The sequence below is a fragment of the Corvus moneduloides genome, chromosome 28 (assembly GCF_009650955.1).
Source record: "Corvus moneduloides isolate bCorMon1 chromosome 28, bCorMon1.pri, whole genome shotgun sequence".
NCBI classification, from domain to species: domain Eukaryota; kingdom Metazoa; phylum Chordata; class Aves; order Passeriformes; family Corvidae; genus Corvus; species Corvus moneduloides.
The window spans coordinates 3,191,295-3,207,599 of NC_045503.1; the positions used below are offsets into that span (position 1 = coordinate 3,191,295).

The 16,305-nt window shown below is 60.2% G+C and overlaps 2 protein-coding genes and 1 non-coding gene across 4 annotated transcripts; 1 reads left to right on the forward strand and 2 right to left on the reverse strand.

The window, feature by feature from the left end:
• Window positions 1–106: 106 nt before the first annotated feature.
• MED16 (mediator complex subunit 16) lies at window positions 107–8,394 on the reverse strand. Of its 2 annotated transcripts, none has more exons than XM_032092677.1 (15): window positions 8,209–8,394; window positions 7,849–8,031; window positions 7,369–7,476; window positions 7,071–7,240; window positions 6,100–6,531; window positions 5,725–5,830; window positions 4,907–5,062; window positions 4,396–4,607; window positions 3,947–4,153; window positions 3,316–3,526; window positions 2,998–3,131; window positions 2,435–2,627; window positions 1,999–2,215; window positions 1,561–1,644; window positions 107–804 (listed from the first exon to the last, which is right to left on the reverse strand). In XM_032092677.1, exons 2-15 carry the CDS (start codon window positions 7,982–7,984, stop codon window positions 678–680), a joined length of 2,493 nt encoding a protein of 830 aa, XP_031948568.1. In that variant the 5' UTR covers window positions 7,985–8,031; window positions 8,209–8,394; the 3' UTR covers window positions 107–677. The 2 variants fall into 2 exon arrangements, with proteins under 2 accessions (XP_031948568.1, XP_031948570.1); XM_032092679.1 differs by having other exon boundaries at window positions 678–804; window positions 8,371–8,389.
• A 331-nt stretch (window positions 8,395–8,725) lies between these two features.
• Window positions 8,726–8,830, forward strand: LOC116436150. The gene has a single exon (XR_004236965.1). It is a non-coding gene; the product is annotated as a U6 spliceosomal RNA (small nuclear RNA).
• Window positions 8,831–8,946: 116 nt separating this feature from the next.
• R3HDM4 (R3H domain containing 4) lies at window positions 8,947–15,967 on the reverse strand. Its single transcript, XM_032092705.1, has 8 exons — window positions 15,786–15,967; window positions 13,388–13,542; window positions 13,132–13,250; window positions 12,507–12,630; window positions 11,997–12,082; window positions 10,981–11,066; window positions 10,627–10,682; window positions 8,947–9,945 (listed from the first exon to the last, which is right to left on the reverse strand). The coding sequence occupies exons 1-8, from the start codon at window positions 15,827–15,829 to the stop codon at window positions 9,842–9,844; spliced, it is 774 nt and encodes a 257-aa protein (XP_031948596.1). The 5' UTR covers window positions 15,830–15,967; the 3' UTR covers window positions 8,947–9,841.
• Window positions 15,968–16,305: the final 338 nt, after the last annotated feature.

A 16,305-nucleotide genomic window follows, 5' to 3' on the forward strand; every position in this document is an offset into this window, starting at 1 on the left:
ATGGTGGTTCCTTTCCTGACAGATGCTCTGGCAGCCCTCCCGTGGCTCTGCTGCCCTGGCCCCACGCTGGGTGGCCACGTCACACCACAGACATAAACCACACGGCTCTGTACAAAATTCAGAGGACTTTTATTTACAACAGCAAGAGGCAAAGGGAGAGTTCACTCCAGGCAGCAGCACTCACATTCCTGCTCCCATCCAACACTGATGGGCACTCAGGAGCCAACTCCTGTCAGAGGGGCAAGTTTGCTGAGGGATCAGGAGTGCCCAGCCCATGTGGCACTTCCCAAGCAGCCGGAGGCACAGGATGGATGGGAGGTACCAGGTGTGCTCCCCTCAGCTGGGACTTTGTTCCTCACCAGCCACCCCATCACCACTCTGCCCAAGCCAGGGCAGCTACCAGGACGTGGCTGCTCCGCTGGCACAGCCCCAAAACACAGCCAGGCTCTCCCCTCCTGGGCCCCAAACGATGGGGAAACCTCAGGCATTCCTTTCCAGCTCTTCCCTGCTAAAAGAGGCAGAGCTCCCTCAGCTCTCTTTTTCAGCACAGCTGAACCAAGGACGAGCAGCAGCAGCTTTCCCAGCATGAGGGAGAGGAGCTGCCACTCCCTTGTCCCAAAACCTCTGTGAAGGGAGCCCCGTGCAGCTCATGGCCCCCACTGCACCCCGGGAAGGGCTCAGGAGTAGCTGAGGGGCATCTTCCTCCACAGCCCCCCACACAGGCAGTTCTTGATCCAGCGCTGCTCCCACTGCTTCACTGCTGTCACCTTGTTGGGCGACTTCAGCATGGTGACACAGCCACACCTGGGGGGACATGAAGGGTGCAGCCAGCCCGGGGGGCAGTGGAGAGCCAGCACTGCTGGGGTGCTGCATGGATCACACAGGGATCTGGGTATCCGTGGGGGAAACCAGCTCCTGTCATCTGCAGGTGCCACTTGTGAGCACCAAAACCAGCTGAAACCAGCGAGCAACGATCCCGCTGAGGGCTCTGCTGGAGCTGGAGCCTGGCAAGGAACAGCCCCAGCTGCTGTTTATCCATGAAACAACTGACAGTCATCTCACAAAAATGATCTGCTACAGAGGCTTTCTATTAAAACCAGTAATTAAAGCTAATTCAATCACATGACTTAGATGGATGTTTGTTCCCTGAGCCATTATCCTGAAATCCAGGCTCTCGGTGAGGGTGGATGAGTAGGACAGCGTGAAATGCGAGGCTGGTGGAATGATGACCCCAAAATGGGAGCAGGGACAGTGGGGTGGTTCCTCCCTCCAGCTCTGCTATGACCACACAGGTGCTTTAATGACCAGACCCACAGAACCGGGCATCACATACAGGAGTTGCTGTAGGGTCTCCTCCAGGTCAGATTAATTTAAGAGCCTGATCTGACCTGTTTGATTTTTAACCCAGGGCTAGGCTGCAACAACACCACACTCTGACAAAGATCTGGGTGTCCCAGATTGAGGACACCTTAACCACAGCCACAACCAGCCTTGGAGAACTCCTCAAGGGCACAGGAGAGTCCAAGTCCTGCCCAAGCTCCACTGCCAAGTGTCGCTTACCTGGTACAGGACTTGCATTCCTCTGTTGGGTACGCACCCAGGTGCAGCCGCCTCAGGTGGTCAATTTTGGGCTGTCCAGGGGCCCTGGGGAGGGAGAACAGGACCTTCCTAGAGTGTCACTTTCCACAAGCTGCTCCCAGGACAGGGAGCTGCATCCCACTGGCCAACATGGCAGACGCTCTGGCCCACTTGCCCACCCAGTGCCACGAGATTCGTGGTCACAATGACACAATTAATCACATTAATTAACGGGCTTTTTCCCCCCATTTGCTATCACTTTTCAGTACTTAAAATTCCCAGCCCATCACAAGCCGAGAAACGGATTCCAGCAGAGAGGACAAACTGCTCTTGGGTCCCAGCAGCACACAGATAAGCCAAACCTCAGAGCTGCCAAGCCCCCTTCTCACCACGGCACTGACTTGTTCCAGGGGCTTGTACCTGACAAAGGCATCGAACTGGGAAGAGACAGTGTGGCCAACGAGCCCGGGAGCCTTCCCAAACTGCAGCCGGACCAGCTGCTTGTTCTGCAGCTTGCTGATGATGCCGTCGTTGATGGGCAGCCAGTCAATGTTGGGAATGAGCAGCTGGCTGGGCAGGAGGCAGCACTCGTCGATCAGGGCATCGTCAGGCTCCGTGATGTGATTTTCCTCACGACCTGCGTGGGAAACGAAGGAAAGAACCCGTGTGACCTTTCCATTTCTCCTTCAGAGCTCCAGAGAGCTGCGTGCAGCCTCCTCCTCCACTGCCAACTCAGCCTGGAAAACAATAACCTTGGCAGCTGCACTTGCCCTTTCTGAATGTGCCAGACCCCCTCGGAGTCACGTCCCACCCCGCTATTGCAGGAATTACAGTTCAGGGAACCGACCACACTCACAGCACAGCCAGAGCTTGGTCAGGAGCCGGAAGAGCAGGGACATGCTGTCCTGGGTGTCGGAGGTTGCCGTGTAGACAGGGAGGCAGCTGGGCTTCAGCAGCCCCCAGATGCGGATCACCACCATGAGCTCCCGGAACATGCCGAGGGACGCGCCGTCGCGCAGGAAGCTGTGCCCGGGGCGCACCGGGGAGCCCTGCGGGGGGACAGTGGCATGGGTGGGGCTCACACTGGCTCAGGTGGGGCTCACACCGGCCCCAGACACCCCACTGCATCCAGACAGCTCCTGCTTCCAGCAGCACACACCCTACGGAACCTGCTGCTGGGGATGGCAGAGGGTGACCTGAAGGTGACGCCTCTGCAGAGCTCCAACAGGAGTGTCCCCAAGTGTCACCAGCCCCACACAGGCATGGGAAGGGCCATTCTCTAATTCTGCTGTTCATTACTCGTCCCCAGTGCTCATGCTGACAGGGACATGTGGCCCTGTGTGCCCTGGCTAAAGCTCCCCAGCACTGCCCATGGGTGTTTGTGTCCTCTCGGCGTGTTCCCGGCACTCCAGGTCTCACCTGGTTGGGAAGGCTGGCCAGCAAGTAGAGCACAAAATCCCCCACCCACTGGATGAGCTGCTGCAGGGACTGCAGTGTCGTCATCTCCAGGACAAACTCTTCCGTCTTTAGGTTAATCATCACCTTGTCAATGTCTGGAAGAGAAGCAAGACACTGCCTGCCTCAGGAAGATGGATCCAAACCTCACACCCTCCCTGCGGAGGTCACCCTTCTCCTCCTCCTCAAACCCAGGAGTTACTATGAGACTGTGACACCGTAGGGAACGATCCAATCCCAGACCTTGGGAAGGCAGCGAGGGATGCTGTGAGCAGTCAGTACCTACATCCGTGATCTTGGAGCAGATCTCGGTGAGCCGGTCCCCGGGGCTCTTGTCAGGGGTGTTGAGGAAGTGCGGGCGCAGCAGCGACTTCAGGGTGCAGCTGATGGCGATGAGGAAGAGCTTGGCGTGGTAGTCACACACACGGGCGATGGTGCTGGAGGAGAGCTTGCACAGCGACGCCTTCATGGCAACGATGCGCGTGGAGAGCACCTGAGCGACGGGGAAACGCAGCAAAAGGCACAAGGAAAGGCAGAATTAGCATAAGCTCATTAAAGCTGCTGCTCTGCTTTATTCTCTGCTCTCCCTTTCTGCCACAGGAGCGACAGGAACGGTGCACGCTGCACACGTGAGCGCTGCACTGGGCACGTGCTGCTGCTCCCAGAATCTGCCAAAAATAGACTTCACCGTCTCACCCTGAGTTTCCAACAGGTAGATGATGTCAGTGAAACTGAACGCTGGTGACATGGAGGCTCTTCCCAGCTCCATCACTGCCCGAGCTGGGCACTCAGAGAGCACAGCCAGGCAGAGCCACCCATGTCCTGAGGACTGGCACTGGCTGCTCCCCCCTCCAAGTCCCTGAGCCCCCCCGTGCCCACCCTGGGAGTGAACCCAGAGCTCCCACCCACTGACCTGCTGCAGGGCCGCGTTCTGGCGCATGTACTCCTCGTGCAGCTTCTCCACCAGGTTCTGCACCATGCTGGGCTGGACGTGGAGCAGGATATCCCACCAGTCGTAGCCGGTCACCATGCAGTACTCCAACAGGAACAGCAAGTGCCGCAGGGACATGTTCATGTCCAGCACGTGGCCCATGGAGGGGGAGATGCGGAGCATGCTCAGCTGAAGGGAGGAACCAAAAGAAAGCCGGCATCAGGAACGGCCTTAAAATCATCCCACAAAACTACAACACAGCAAGGGGCCTAATGCAGCTGACTCCTGGCCTAGTAACAATTCCTGCGGTGACAGAGTACATCCCTTCCCAATATGGATCTCGCAGCTGGAATTCCCACTGTTTTCCGAGCAACCCATCATCCCTCAGAGAGCCTGGGTGAGAAATAACCCCACCATAAAAGAGCACCAACCTTCCCGTGACTGTCCACACCAGCCAGGGCCAGCGATGTCCAGGAGAGCTGCATGGCCTTGAAGTGCACCAGGGGCCCCGCAGTGCGCGGGCGCTTGAGGGTCGGCTCATCCACGGGGCGCTGCGAGGAGGAGCCGTAGAACACGGCCATCATCTGCAGGGACAGCCGGTGCACGATGTGGACGCTGCCATCATGGAAAGCCAAGGCCAGGCCTGGGGACAGGAGACAAGCAAGGCTAAGCAAGCAGCTCCTCCCGGCACAGCCTGAAGCAGTGGCCACCACTGAAGCCCGTGGAGAAGCCATAAGGCTGGGGACTCACAGCCCCGCCATCAGCATTTCACAGCCTCTCCCCATGGAAACACAACGGGATGGCAGGGAAGATGCCCCGTTTGAAAGTTTTCTTTCAGCATTCCATATGCTTTGCTCCCATTCTTACTTCAGCTACAGCTCAGAAGGTGAAATTTCAGGCAAAAGCCACATGTTTAGGAGGAAGACAACAGGAACTCCTTACCCAATCCAGGGAAGAACTTGGTGTCGTTTGCCACCTTCAGATCAGTGTTGGTCAGGGAGATTGGCAGCTTTGGCAGCGCCACGGCCGACACCCGGTCCAGGTCGTTGGTGGCAGACAGGATTCGCCACTTCAGGATCATGGGCTGCTTGTCTCCCACTTGGGAAAATGAGCAGATGAGTGAGACTTTTGTCCCAGCGAGATCAGAAAATCCTCCCCCCATTTCTGCCCACGCTCCCCAACCAAGCAGGATCACAGCTCAGGCACTGACTCTTCATTCCACCTCACTGGTGTATTTCCCATCTATTTCCGGGACATTTCCCTCGTATTCCCCTATTTTTTTCACTGAATTATACAAACAACATGTTTTGCTAAATCTCTCTTGATGGAAAGCTCTGCTGAGGGTGATTAAGATCGTTATATACAATAATCCTTTCTATTTCACCAAACAAACTGTGCCAATTAATTCTGTTCTATCTGAGATCAGGTGGAGCCCAGGCAGCCTGGGCAGGGGATTAATCCAGCTCTGCTGCTCGATCCTGGTCCTTTGGGAGGCTTTGCTCCACTGGCAGCAGGAAGGGCGGCTGCGCAGCAAAACACACAAAATGTCTTTTATGAAGTGAAAGCAACAACCAAAGCCCTTCCTGGAAACAGCAAGTTGCTGCCTATGATGCAAACAGACAGAATGGACTGAGAATACCTGAAAATAAACATGGGATTCTGAATAATCCCATATATGGGATAACGGATGTGAGAAACTGTGCTGCTTTTTTCCTCAGACCAAGCTCCTGTTCTTAAGAGTCCCCAGTGAAGACACTCACCCACGGGAGAGATTTGCTGGAAGATGTTGTTGACGGGCAGGCCCTCCTTCCTAAGGGACCAGCACTCCACGATGCTGTTGTTTTGGTTGGAAGCACAAAGCAGCACCTGCGGAACAGAGCCCACATGAGCGTTACAACGCAGAGGGCACAGCCCTGGTCATTCCCACCCTCCATTTCCAGGGTCCTGCTCCCAGTCAGGTCATGCTCCACCAGCAAAAAGCAGAGGTTGGAATCAATGGGAGGTGATGGTCAGGTCCCTAACTCCAGCTGCACCAGCAGCACTTCCCAGAAGGGCAACTAGGAATGCCAAGGGTATTGCAGGACATGCTGGTCACCCCTGAGGACGGCCAGGTGGAGCAAAGAGCAGCTTCCCACCTGCTCTGACATGTCCCGAGCCAGGAATTTCAGGTGGGTGATGGCCGGGTACTTGTCCTTGCGCGCGGGGTCCGTGGTGCAGCGCATGAAGAGGGACGGCAGGATCTCAGTGTCGATCTTGCACTTCTCGTTCACCACGCTCACACAGACCTTGTAGAACTGCACGGGGGACGTGCTGCTGCCATCGGACGTGGCCACCACGATGTTGCCCCCGCCCGTGAAGGCGACGTCGGCCAAGGCCACGCGGCAGCGGAGGCGGCACAGGCTCTCGGTGGCCGTCAGCACCTGCCCGTTGGGCTTGAGGAGGGACACGGTGACCAGCCCGCTGATGGTCACGGCGATCCAGCCCTCCATGGGCTTCCCACCGAACAGCGTCAGCGACGGAGAGAATTTCACCCTGGAAAACTTCTCGCCGAAGTTCGAGGCTCCAGACTGTAACAGAGGTCAACAGAACGTAGGTGTTTGCCCCCAAAATTTGTGCCTGCGGAGCTCTTCTCGTGGGAGAGGGGCAGGATTTCTGTGGGACATCCCAGGAGTTAAAAAAACACAAGCAGGGAACTTGTGCTTGGCAGCTTTGGGCTCTCAAGAGTCTGCAGAAGCAAACACGTTTCCAAACAAGGAGCTCATCTCCGTGTCCAAATCCCCAGATCAAACCTCAGCACCCAGAAGGCATTTCCTCTGAATTACCACTGGTAAGGAAAGAACTGCTCTATTGCCATGCTCCAGCGTGGAACTGAGGTACCAGACTGAGGGAGACACATTCAAAACACCAAGAGAAACAAGGATCCAACCCCCTCAGAATTCAGCAGGAACCAGGAATCTGCCTTCTCTTTGACAGGAAAAACTCCTCTGATGGACTTGCCCGAGGCCAGGAGGGAGCCCAGAGCACGGAACACAGGCAGGATCCTGAGTCCTTTGCAAAGACCTGAGCCAGCATGGCAGCCCACATCCCCCCTGGAGCCAGGACAAACCTTTTCCACGTGCAGTGCCAGCTTGACACCGTTGTGCAGCCAGGACAGGGCCACCACCGGGTCCCCCTCCACCACGCTGCCCACTGTGTTCTCCCAGCTGTTGGCCAGGTGATCCGTCATGCTCCAGCACTTGATGTGGCCATCAGCGTCTGCCGAGAGCAGCCTGGAGCCTGTGACAATGACACTGCATGGGAACAGGGGGAACAGCCAAAACCCTCTGAGGAACCGCACCCCACTGCTTTGGGACAGGCACAGCACGGGGGGGACACAGGGACAACGAGGAGGGATCCCAGCACACCTGACTGATCCCACTCCAAACACGTGATGACTTCAGTGTGGCCCGAGTTCACGGAGTAGACGTCCCAGGGGTGCTCGGTGTCGATGATATGGACCATGTGGGTGAGATCTGCATGAACACAGAAGTGACTCCCTGTGCTTTGTCACCAGCCACCGTTTCTGAGCCTCAGAGCCACAGCTGATGCAGGGAAAACATAAAATATTCTATAGAAATGATTTGGGGTAGGGTAACAACTGTGCTGGGAACTCAGTGAGGGGCCAGACACTGACGTGGAGCTGCTCCTGGTTTAGGAGAACCAAACCCACTCCCAGGGAACAAGCGTGTGTTAGACACTGCCAGAGGTTGAGGGATGGAAAGAAAAGGAGGAGTAGCAGCTGGGAGCCTGTCAGGGGCAGGGCAGAGCTCCGGCCCAGCGGATCCTGGACTTTCCCAAATGCACCTGGAGCTTCCAGGAGGGATTTCCCAAGGGGCACGCGGTACCTTTCTCCTCCTCATTGCGGAGGTCGGTGGTGAAGGCGATGAGGTTGCGGCAGGACCAGGCGCACACGAGGGGGATGGAGGGGCAGTGGTTGCTCTTGGGCTTCTTCTCCCACTCGCACACGTACGCCAGGTCCATCCCGCCGGCCCGGCCCCGGAGGGGACACGGGACAGGCTCGGTCCTGCCTGGGGGCGACACAAGGCCGGTCACACCGGGACCGGAACGCACGGCCCGCGGGGACCCCAACCCCAGAGGCCATGGGGAGCGCACGGCCCCCGCGACACAGGCGGGGACAGCCCCACACCGGGAGAGGCCCCGGCGGCCCCGGGGGGAGGCGGAGGGAGCGATCCGCGGGTACCGACCCTACGGCGGGCGGGGAGTGCGGGTGGGATGGTTCCGGGGGCGGAAACTCGGGGTAGACACGGGGAGGTGCCGGGAGTTCCCGGGGCTCGCGGGAAGGTCAGAGGAGGGTCCCGGGGCTGCCACAGGAGGGTCCCCGGCGGTTCCGGTCCGGCCGCACTCACCGGCGCCCGCCGCTCCCCAGGACCCCGCCGCGCCCCCGTGGGCTGCCCGTCCCGCGCCTGCGCCGCGCGCTCAGGCACGGCCACGGACACCCCGGGCGGGGGCCCTTAGAGAGCCCTGCAGTGGCTCTAATTTGCATAGCAAACTACCCAGAACCCACCGGGCACAGATAGCAAATATAACTTGTGTTTTTCGGATATTTGGGGGAAATACAAGGGAATTGAGGGTATGAAAGACTGGGGAAAACTTGGGGAGGCTCGATATGCAGTCAGCATCGAGCCACGCTGCAGTCACCCTATGGTGATTATATTGTCTTTCCGGACCTTTAAATAACACTGAGGGTGAAGAAAAGCTCGTGTTCGCTTCGGCGGCACATATACTAAAATTGGAACGATACAGAGAAGATTAGCATGGCCCCTGCGCAAGGATGACACGCAAATTCGTGAAGCGTTCCATATTTTTCGCACCTCCTCGCACCCTCCTTTTTGCGGCCCGCACCAAACCGGCTCCTCCGCGACACCCCCAAACCCCCTCCCCCTTCCCACCATCCCCGTCCCCACAGAGAGACAGAGCCGGAGCACGGGAGCACCGTCTTTATTGTTCCTGAACATGCCCGTACTCGAGTCACACCAGCAAAGGAGGCGCGAGGGGCTCCCCTGGGTCTGGGGGTCCCCACGGTTAATGGCAGTCAGTGTCGTCACGGGACAGAGCAACCAGTGAAGACCCCCCAGGGCACACCCTACGAACAACCCTTGGCACATGCCAGGGACATGGGGGGACACAGAGGGACCCTCGAAGTGCCCCATCTGCCCCCATGGCAGCTGTGGACAAGCAGGGAGAGCCCTGAGGGGGGCTGCACCCCTCCACCACGCACACACACACATGTAAATATACACACACGTGATAAAAAACACAAGCTATATTACAATAAAAACAGCCCCGTCATGCGGGCAGGGCACAGGGTGTGCAGCAAGAGCATCCAGAGCTCCCCACACCCCGCCCTGCCCAAGGGGGCCGAGCCCCCCTGGACACCCCGTGGGTGCGGGGCTGCGGGTGCCAGAACGCGGCAGCCCCCAGGCTCTTCCGCCAGCTCAGCGATTGCTCAGCAGCCGCCAGGAGCTGTTTCACCGCAGAAAAATCTGGACCGAGATCACCCCACGAGCGTCAGCGCCAGAGTGGGGCTGGCCCCGCCTGATTATTTTTAAAAACACCTGGGTTATAAATAGACACACAAACAGTTCCAGGAGGGCTGCACAGGGAGCGGGGCGGGCGAGAGGCACCTGCTCCACAACCGCAGCAATGTTGGGCAGGGCACAGCCGGTCCCAGCATCCCGAGGGGCCACAGCCACAAGCCCCTGGCTCTGCCCCGCTGGGCACCGGCTGCTGGAGCAGGGGAAAGGCCGAGGGTCTGAGGGCTGCAGGGCCGGGAGAGGCTGCAGCGGACACAGGAGGGGCAGGGCAGCTGTCGGGGCATCAGCTCATCTGCCCCAGGTAGTCTGAGAGCAGCAGCTCGGGGGGCAGGAACACGCGGTGTTTGTTGCTCACTTTCATCTGACGTTTCCCTTCGATGTCCGAACCTGTGGGTGGGATGGAGCGGTCAGCATACCCCTGTTCCCTGCCTCGGAGGTCACCAACACGGCGCTCCCAGCCCAGCCACCGCCCTCCCGTCCTCCCTGGGGCTCGCGGTGAGTGCAGGCTTCCCCGTGCTCTGTCCCCTCCGTCCCCAGCCGAGTCCCTGCCGGCACCACGGGCTCGCTCCCCATCATTAGTGCTCCCAGACTGTTTGCCACACGCGGCTCCTAATGAAACGCTCGGCAGCAGAGCCTCCTCCGGAGGGATGGAGCCTCGCCTGTCTTGGCAACAAAACCTTCTGAGGATGCCCAGGGAACTACGAGAGCACGGCTGCTCCGTGGGAGGAGGAAGCAGCTGCGGGAGAGGGAACCCCGCGAGCAGATTCTTGCTCTGGACCACCCAAATCCCCCATCAGAGCTGGGTCCGGCCGATCCCCGGGCGTGGGGCTGCAGCCAGCGCTGGTAACCACGGCCGGGACTGCTGAGGGAGCTCCTGGCAGCGGTGGGGAGGAAGCAGGCGGGGGTGGGGACCGCGGGGTTATCTGTGAGCTCCAGGGCGAGGTGGGACCGGGAGGAGGAAGGGAGGAAAAGGCTGAGCTGGAGAGGAGAGATAGTGATGGACGGAAGGGGAAAAACAAAAACAAAATCAAAATCAAAACTGAAAACAAGCTGACACACGGCTCTTACTGGCAGAGACGAGATCCATGTACTGGCAGAGCGCGTGGAGCAGGAGCCGCTCGAAGCTGAGGGAGAGGGGACAGGGTTAGAGCCAACGTGTCTCTGAGCAGTGTGTCCCACAGGCTGCTCTGCCCTCCGTCCTCCCGGGGACCCACGGAGCAGATGGGGAGCACAAAGTGCCACGAGCCCCTGCACAGGGATCCCCAGGTGCATCCCTCCCCCGGGGGCTCCACGGGGACCAGGCCAGGTCGGTGTCCAAGCATGGCTGAGGGGAGGCCGAGAGGCCTCTTCTTCTCCCAAAGCCCCTCTGCAGCCTGGGGCACAGGGAACCCCAGAGCCCAGGACCCTGAGATGGAGACATACCTGTTGTCCATCAGTGCCGTGTAAACGGAGTGGGGGGTGACAGAGAAGAAGGCCAGCAGCTCCTCCTCCAGCCCCTCCAGCGTCCCCTGTGAGGAGAGGCAGAGGCTCAGCGAGGAAGGGGCAGTGGTGGGCACAGCCCTGGCACAAGTGATTCCCCAGCAGTTACTGCCAGCAGCCCCTGGGCAAGTCATCCGGATGGGAGACAGCAGGGAGAGGAGACCTCATCTCCCATCTCCAGCCCCCGAGGCGGGGAAGGATCCAGCTCCTGCCAACTCCACACTGTTTGTGCCAAGGGCTGGCACCGTCCCTTGTGTTCACAGCAGCCAGGGGAGCCTTGTGCCTCCCGACAGTCAAAGCTCAGTTCTCTGCTGGTCTCCAGAGCACTGTGACCCCAGAGACGAGCAGCACACGCGTCTCGTTTGAGGACAAACAAGCCAGTGGGCAGGAGGAGCCCAGGCTGCATTTAGAGGCTCTAATTAGCACCAGGAAAACAAACAGAGCCTCACAGAGCAGAGGGAGCAGGGAGCCAGCACCCCCAGGGCTGGGAGAGCAAGTGTCTGGGCAGGCACTGCAGGGCTGCACTCACCTCTCTCCTTCCTGCTCGGCAGTTTGTGCACTTTTACCCCCTTTCAAAATGCATTGGAGTTTCCCCAAATAACCTTGTGTGGGCCACTGTGAAGACCCCAAAGGCTCCACTGCTGTCCCCATGCACAAACATGCCCAGATTCACCTGTCACCTGCTGCTCATTGCACAGAGACTGGGAAACAACCACTAAAAAAGCCCTGTAACTGCCAGAAAAATCTGAACTGAGCCAGGAAAACCCATCTGCTGGCAGCAGGATGTCTGCCTGCAAACCAGCCACCACTATGGGGTCCCACGAGCACTGGAGCACGTTCCCAGGAGGTCCTCTGAAATCTGGCACTGCCCTGCACAAGGTCAGGGCACAGCTCTGGGGACACGGTTGTGGAGGGACCCCTGCCAGCCCCAGCTCTGCTGTCCCAGGCCCCCCGCTCACCATGGGGATCCGGCCCCGCTTCAGGGTGGCGCGGAGGCGGCGGCTGATGCGCTGGAAGCACTCCTGGGGTGTGTAGGCTGGGAGCTCTGGAGAAGGGAGAAGGGATTTAGACACAGCTCCACAGCTCGCAGTGCCACCTTTCAGGAGGACCCAGTGTCCCCCCAGCTGCCCCATGAGGCCCCCCTGGCCACACCCCCTTCGCAGTCACCGCCAGGACAGCAACGCCCTTCCCAGCACAGGAGGTTTGGGGGTGCGGAGATTTGGGGCTGGGACATTGGGGGATGGCTGCTGTGCCCATCGCCCCAGCCAGTTTGGCTCTCACAAACCCTCCCTGGTCCATGGTGGAGGTCTGCAGGCATAATGCCCCCACTGCCACACACAGAGGGTGGGCTCAGGCATCCCCTGGCCCTGCCACAAGCAGGGAGTGGGTGCAGCGGGGTCACCCTTCGCAGAATGTACACAAGGAAGCAAAGGGAGAGGCTGTCCCCACCCAGCGTCCCCTCCCAGCACCTTTCCACTTGTCTTCATTCTTGACAGGCAGCTTCCTCCTGTGCTTCTTCCTGGCCTCCTCCTCCAGGTAGAGCAGGACCCGCTCCTGCTCTTCTCCCGACCGGTTCATGAAGTCGTTCCAGATCTGACAACAGAAGCCACCAGACCCCACTACAGAGGTCTGTGGGGAGCACCTGGCAGTGCACGGCCACCCAGAGCTCCTCCCCACACCCCATGAGCCCTCTCCTCACCCACCTGTCCCCAGGGATGGCCCCGAGCACCACACCAGGGAGAGGCCACATTTCAAAACACTCGGTTACAGGGCCAGCGTGAGGCAATGGGGGTTTGGCAAGGGGCTTGTGCTAGAGGAAGTGCTGCAGCTCACCAGGAACCCACTGCTCTGCGGGCACAACTCTCCATGAGAAGATCTGCCTGGAGATTCCCTCACCTCATGGACTGGGGACCCCAGGACTCCATTACCCCCCGGCACACATGGCAGCAGCAGATCCCACAGATCCCAGCCTGACACCAGACCAGGCAGAAGCTGGGGCACAGCAGCTCAGGCCAGGGAGGCAGAGGGATGGAGGAGTGAGGTACAAACACCCCATGCCGTGCCAGGGCCCCCCCACTGAGTGGCTGTACCCACCTCCATGTAGGTCTCGTTGTTACAGGCCTCGGTGAAGATGCTGGGGGTGGCTGAGTGGGTGAGCTCTCCCTCATCGCTCCCACAGTCATCCTGCTCCAGGAGTGTCATCAGGTAGCGAGCTGGGGGGAAAAGCAAAGCCTGAGAGGGGAGGCAACACCTCCAGAGAGGCCCCATGCCCCCAGCACACCCCCCCTTGCCACACAGTTCAGGGGAGGTTGTCCCTGCCCTGGGGAAGAGACCCTGCCCCGGTCCTTACTGTTCTCCAGCCTCTGGAGGCTCTTGCGGCCCTTGGCCCTAGGGATGAGGTCGGAGTTGCGGATGGCCTTGTTGATGTAATACTGCTTCCTTTTGGACGGCGAGAACCGCTTGGACGGGGAGTCCTCCAGCGGGGGCAGGCAGTCCTCGATCCTCCTGGGGGGACATGGCAGGAGGGATGAGCCCACCCGAGACCCCTGGGCCTGGGGCAGCTGCAGCAGCGTGAGGACGGGGGGAGATCGGGCATCAGAGCATCGGCCCCGCTGTTACTGCAACCGGCACCGCATCCTCCCACGGGGCCTGTCCCCCTCGGGTCACCGCCAGCTCCAAGGGCTGGCTCTGCTCAAAGCAGCTGTGTGTCAGCACTGGACAGGCCAGGTAATTAACCTGGGTAATTAATCTGAGTAATTAACCACGCCACACGCAAAGCAAACCAATGGATCCGTTCCTGCTGGGCCCCTGCTGCACTTCACGCTCACCATCGTCCTGATCGGATCGGTAGCGGCCCTGCCACTGCCTATTGAGGGCAGCGGGAACACCGCCCCAGCCACGGCACTGCCAGCTCCTGAGGGCACCCAAAGGCACTTGGTTTCTGTTCACAACAATTCCACGGTCAGGGTGTTGCTTAGTCACAGGCACAACTTAGGAATGACCATAAAACTGAGGCACTTTACGGGAAAATGAAGGCACACAAGGAGCAAGCAGCTTGCTGGGTGATCGACGCAACAGCTTGGGTTTCAAAGTTTACTAAACACCAAAGACAGGAAGTTTCACTGCCTTCACTTGCAAAGGAGTTTCCCCTCAGGGTTGTGTGGGTTTCCTTTAGCGCAGCAAAAGGCGGGGGAGAAAACCAACACCCCCAAAACAACGCCCAGGACTGTCCATCCAGGATGAGGAGCTGAGCTGCCCAGAGTGACCGCTGTTTCCACTGCCATGGCAGCACCACAGCTTTGCCCCATCCACAGGGCCATGTCCCTAACGTGTCCCCTTCTTCCCTGCATTCTGGGGCTCACGGGAGCTCCAGTCCCGCAATCAGGCCCCAGCAGAGCTGATCTGGGCACAGGGCAGAGCAGGTTGTGCTGTCCGATTGCAGCCCGGGCCAACAGCCAGCTGCTTGCCCTCGCCAAAACCTTGATTTTTTTTCCCCGTTTCCCTGCATGGGGACAGTGATACAGTCTTGGCTGCTGGTGGGGGTAAAAAAACAACCAACCCCTTCCAAGCTGGAGAGAAAACCATGGCAAAGGTGGGCTTGGAAAGAATAAAAGAGACTCAGGTATCAAGGCAATGCCCAGAGGACAGGTGGGGAGCAGTAACCCAACCTGCCAGAGCGAGCGGCCAGGGCTGGCGGATCAAGTTGTGATACAAAGATGGTTACAAAAACCTCAATAAACAGAGGGAGTCACCTTACACTGCCCCAGCTCGGGGGTTTGAGTACACAGCTGCGAGCCTGGCACTCCCTGGAGCCGTCATGGCTCACCAGCACGGCCCCGGAAAGAGATGTCAGAAACGAGGGCCAGCAGGGTGGGAGCACCCCTGGGCAACCAGGAGCCCCCTGACCCCCGTGGCTCGGAGGGGAACAGGCTGAGCCACACTCGACTCTCTCCCTGAAGCCTTCAGAGCTGTTTATGGCTGCCCCAGCACCCGGCACTGCCACGTCTGCCCTGGCACTGCCACCTCCGCCCAGTGCCAACCTGGAGGTTCACAGGGGACAGTGACCTCGGGCCAACGTCCACAGAGCGAGTGACCGGTGTCAGACAAGCATCCGTGCCCTCTGAGTCAGGGTCCCGTCCCAGGCAGCTGGGCCGGGCTGAGAAGGGACCCCAGGACAGGTCATTCCTGGGCGACCACAGCAAACCGCAACCCCAGGGCAATGGGTCCGGCAGCTCCGGGGACACCGGAGCACAGACAGATCCATGCTGCTCCTCCACGTCCCATTTCCAGGCAGGGAACGCGCCTGGAAGAGGAACTTGTTCTCTACCGGGGGATTTCTGACCTATTCCTGTCATTTACCCTTTGGCAGCAGAACGCAGCAGGGACCTGCAGGGCAAAGTCGCCGCGGGACAGCCGGGGCTGCCAGGGACAGCTCCGTCCCGCAGGGTCCCGGGTCCCCGGTACAGCAGCGGGGGTCTCCAACCCACCCCCGGCACCCCGAGGGACCCCGGTCCGGGTCACCAGCCCCGGTGACCGGGAGCACCGTGACCTCGACGGGATAAACACTAATTATAAAGCTCATTATCCCGGCCCCGGGCTCCGCTCTGACACCGCCCCCGGGGCCGGGGCGCTGGGGACGGGCTGTCCCGGGAGGCGCCGCCGCCGCTCCCCGCCCGCGCTGACAGCCCGGGGGGCTCCTGCCCGGCCCGACCGCCCCACGGCCCGCCCGGCCCCGGGCCCGCACTCACGGGAACGGCTCCTCGGGGCCCGCGCCGCCCCGCAGCACCACCATGGCCCGCTAGGACTGGGATGGGGATCGGGACCGGGACGGGGACCAGAACCAGGACCGGGACTCCCCTCCGCCTCCTCCTCCTCCCCCGGCCCGCACCGGCGGCATCGGGCCCGGCACCGCCCGCGGGAAGTGACGTCACAGGGGCGGGGGCACGGGAGCTCCGCCCCGGGCTTCGCGGGAGGTGGGGCACGGGGGGGTGCTCCGCGGAGTCCCTGGAACGGGGACTCGACGGCCGCCGGACCCCATTAACGCCGCGTGAATCCCCGTTGTCCCCCGTTACCTCCCCCGCTAATCCCCGTGAACCTCCACGTAACCCCGGTTAAAGCCCCTTTAGCCTCCATTAACCCCCGTTAAGCTCCCCGGTTAACCGCCCCCCCCTTCGCGGCACTACCGGGGCCCGCGCCCTGCACGGCGCCGTTCCGCCGCCCGTCCGCGAGGCGGCGCTGCGGCCGCGCCCCCGCCAGGCCCCGCGGCCC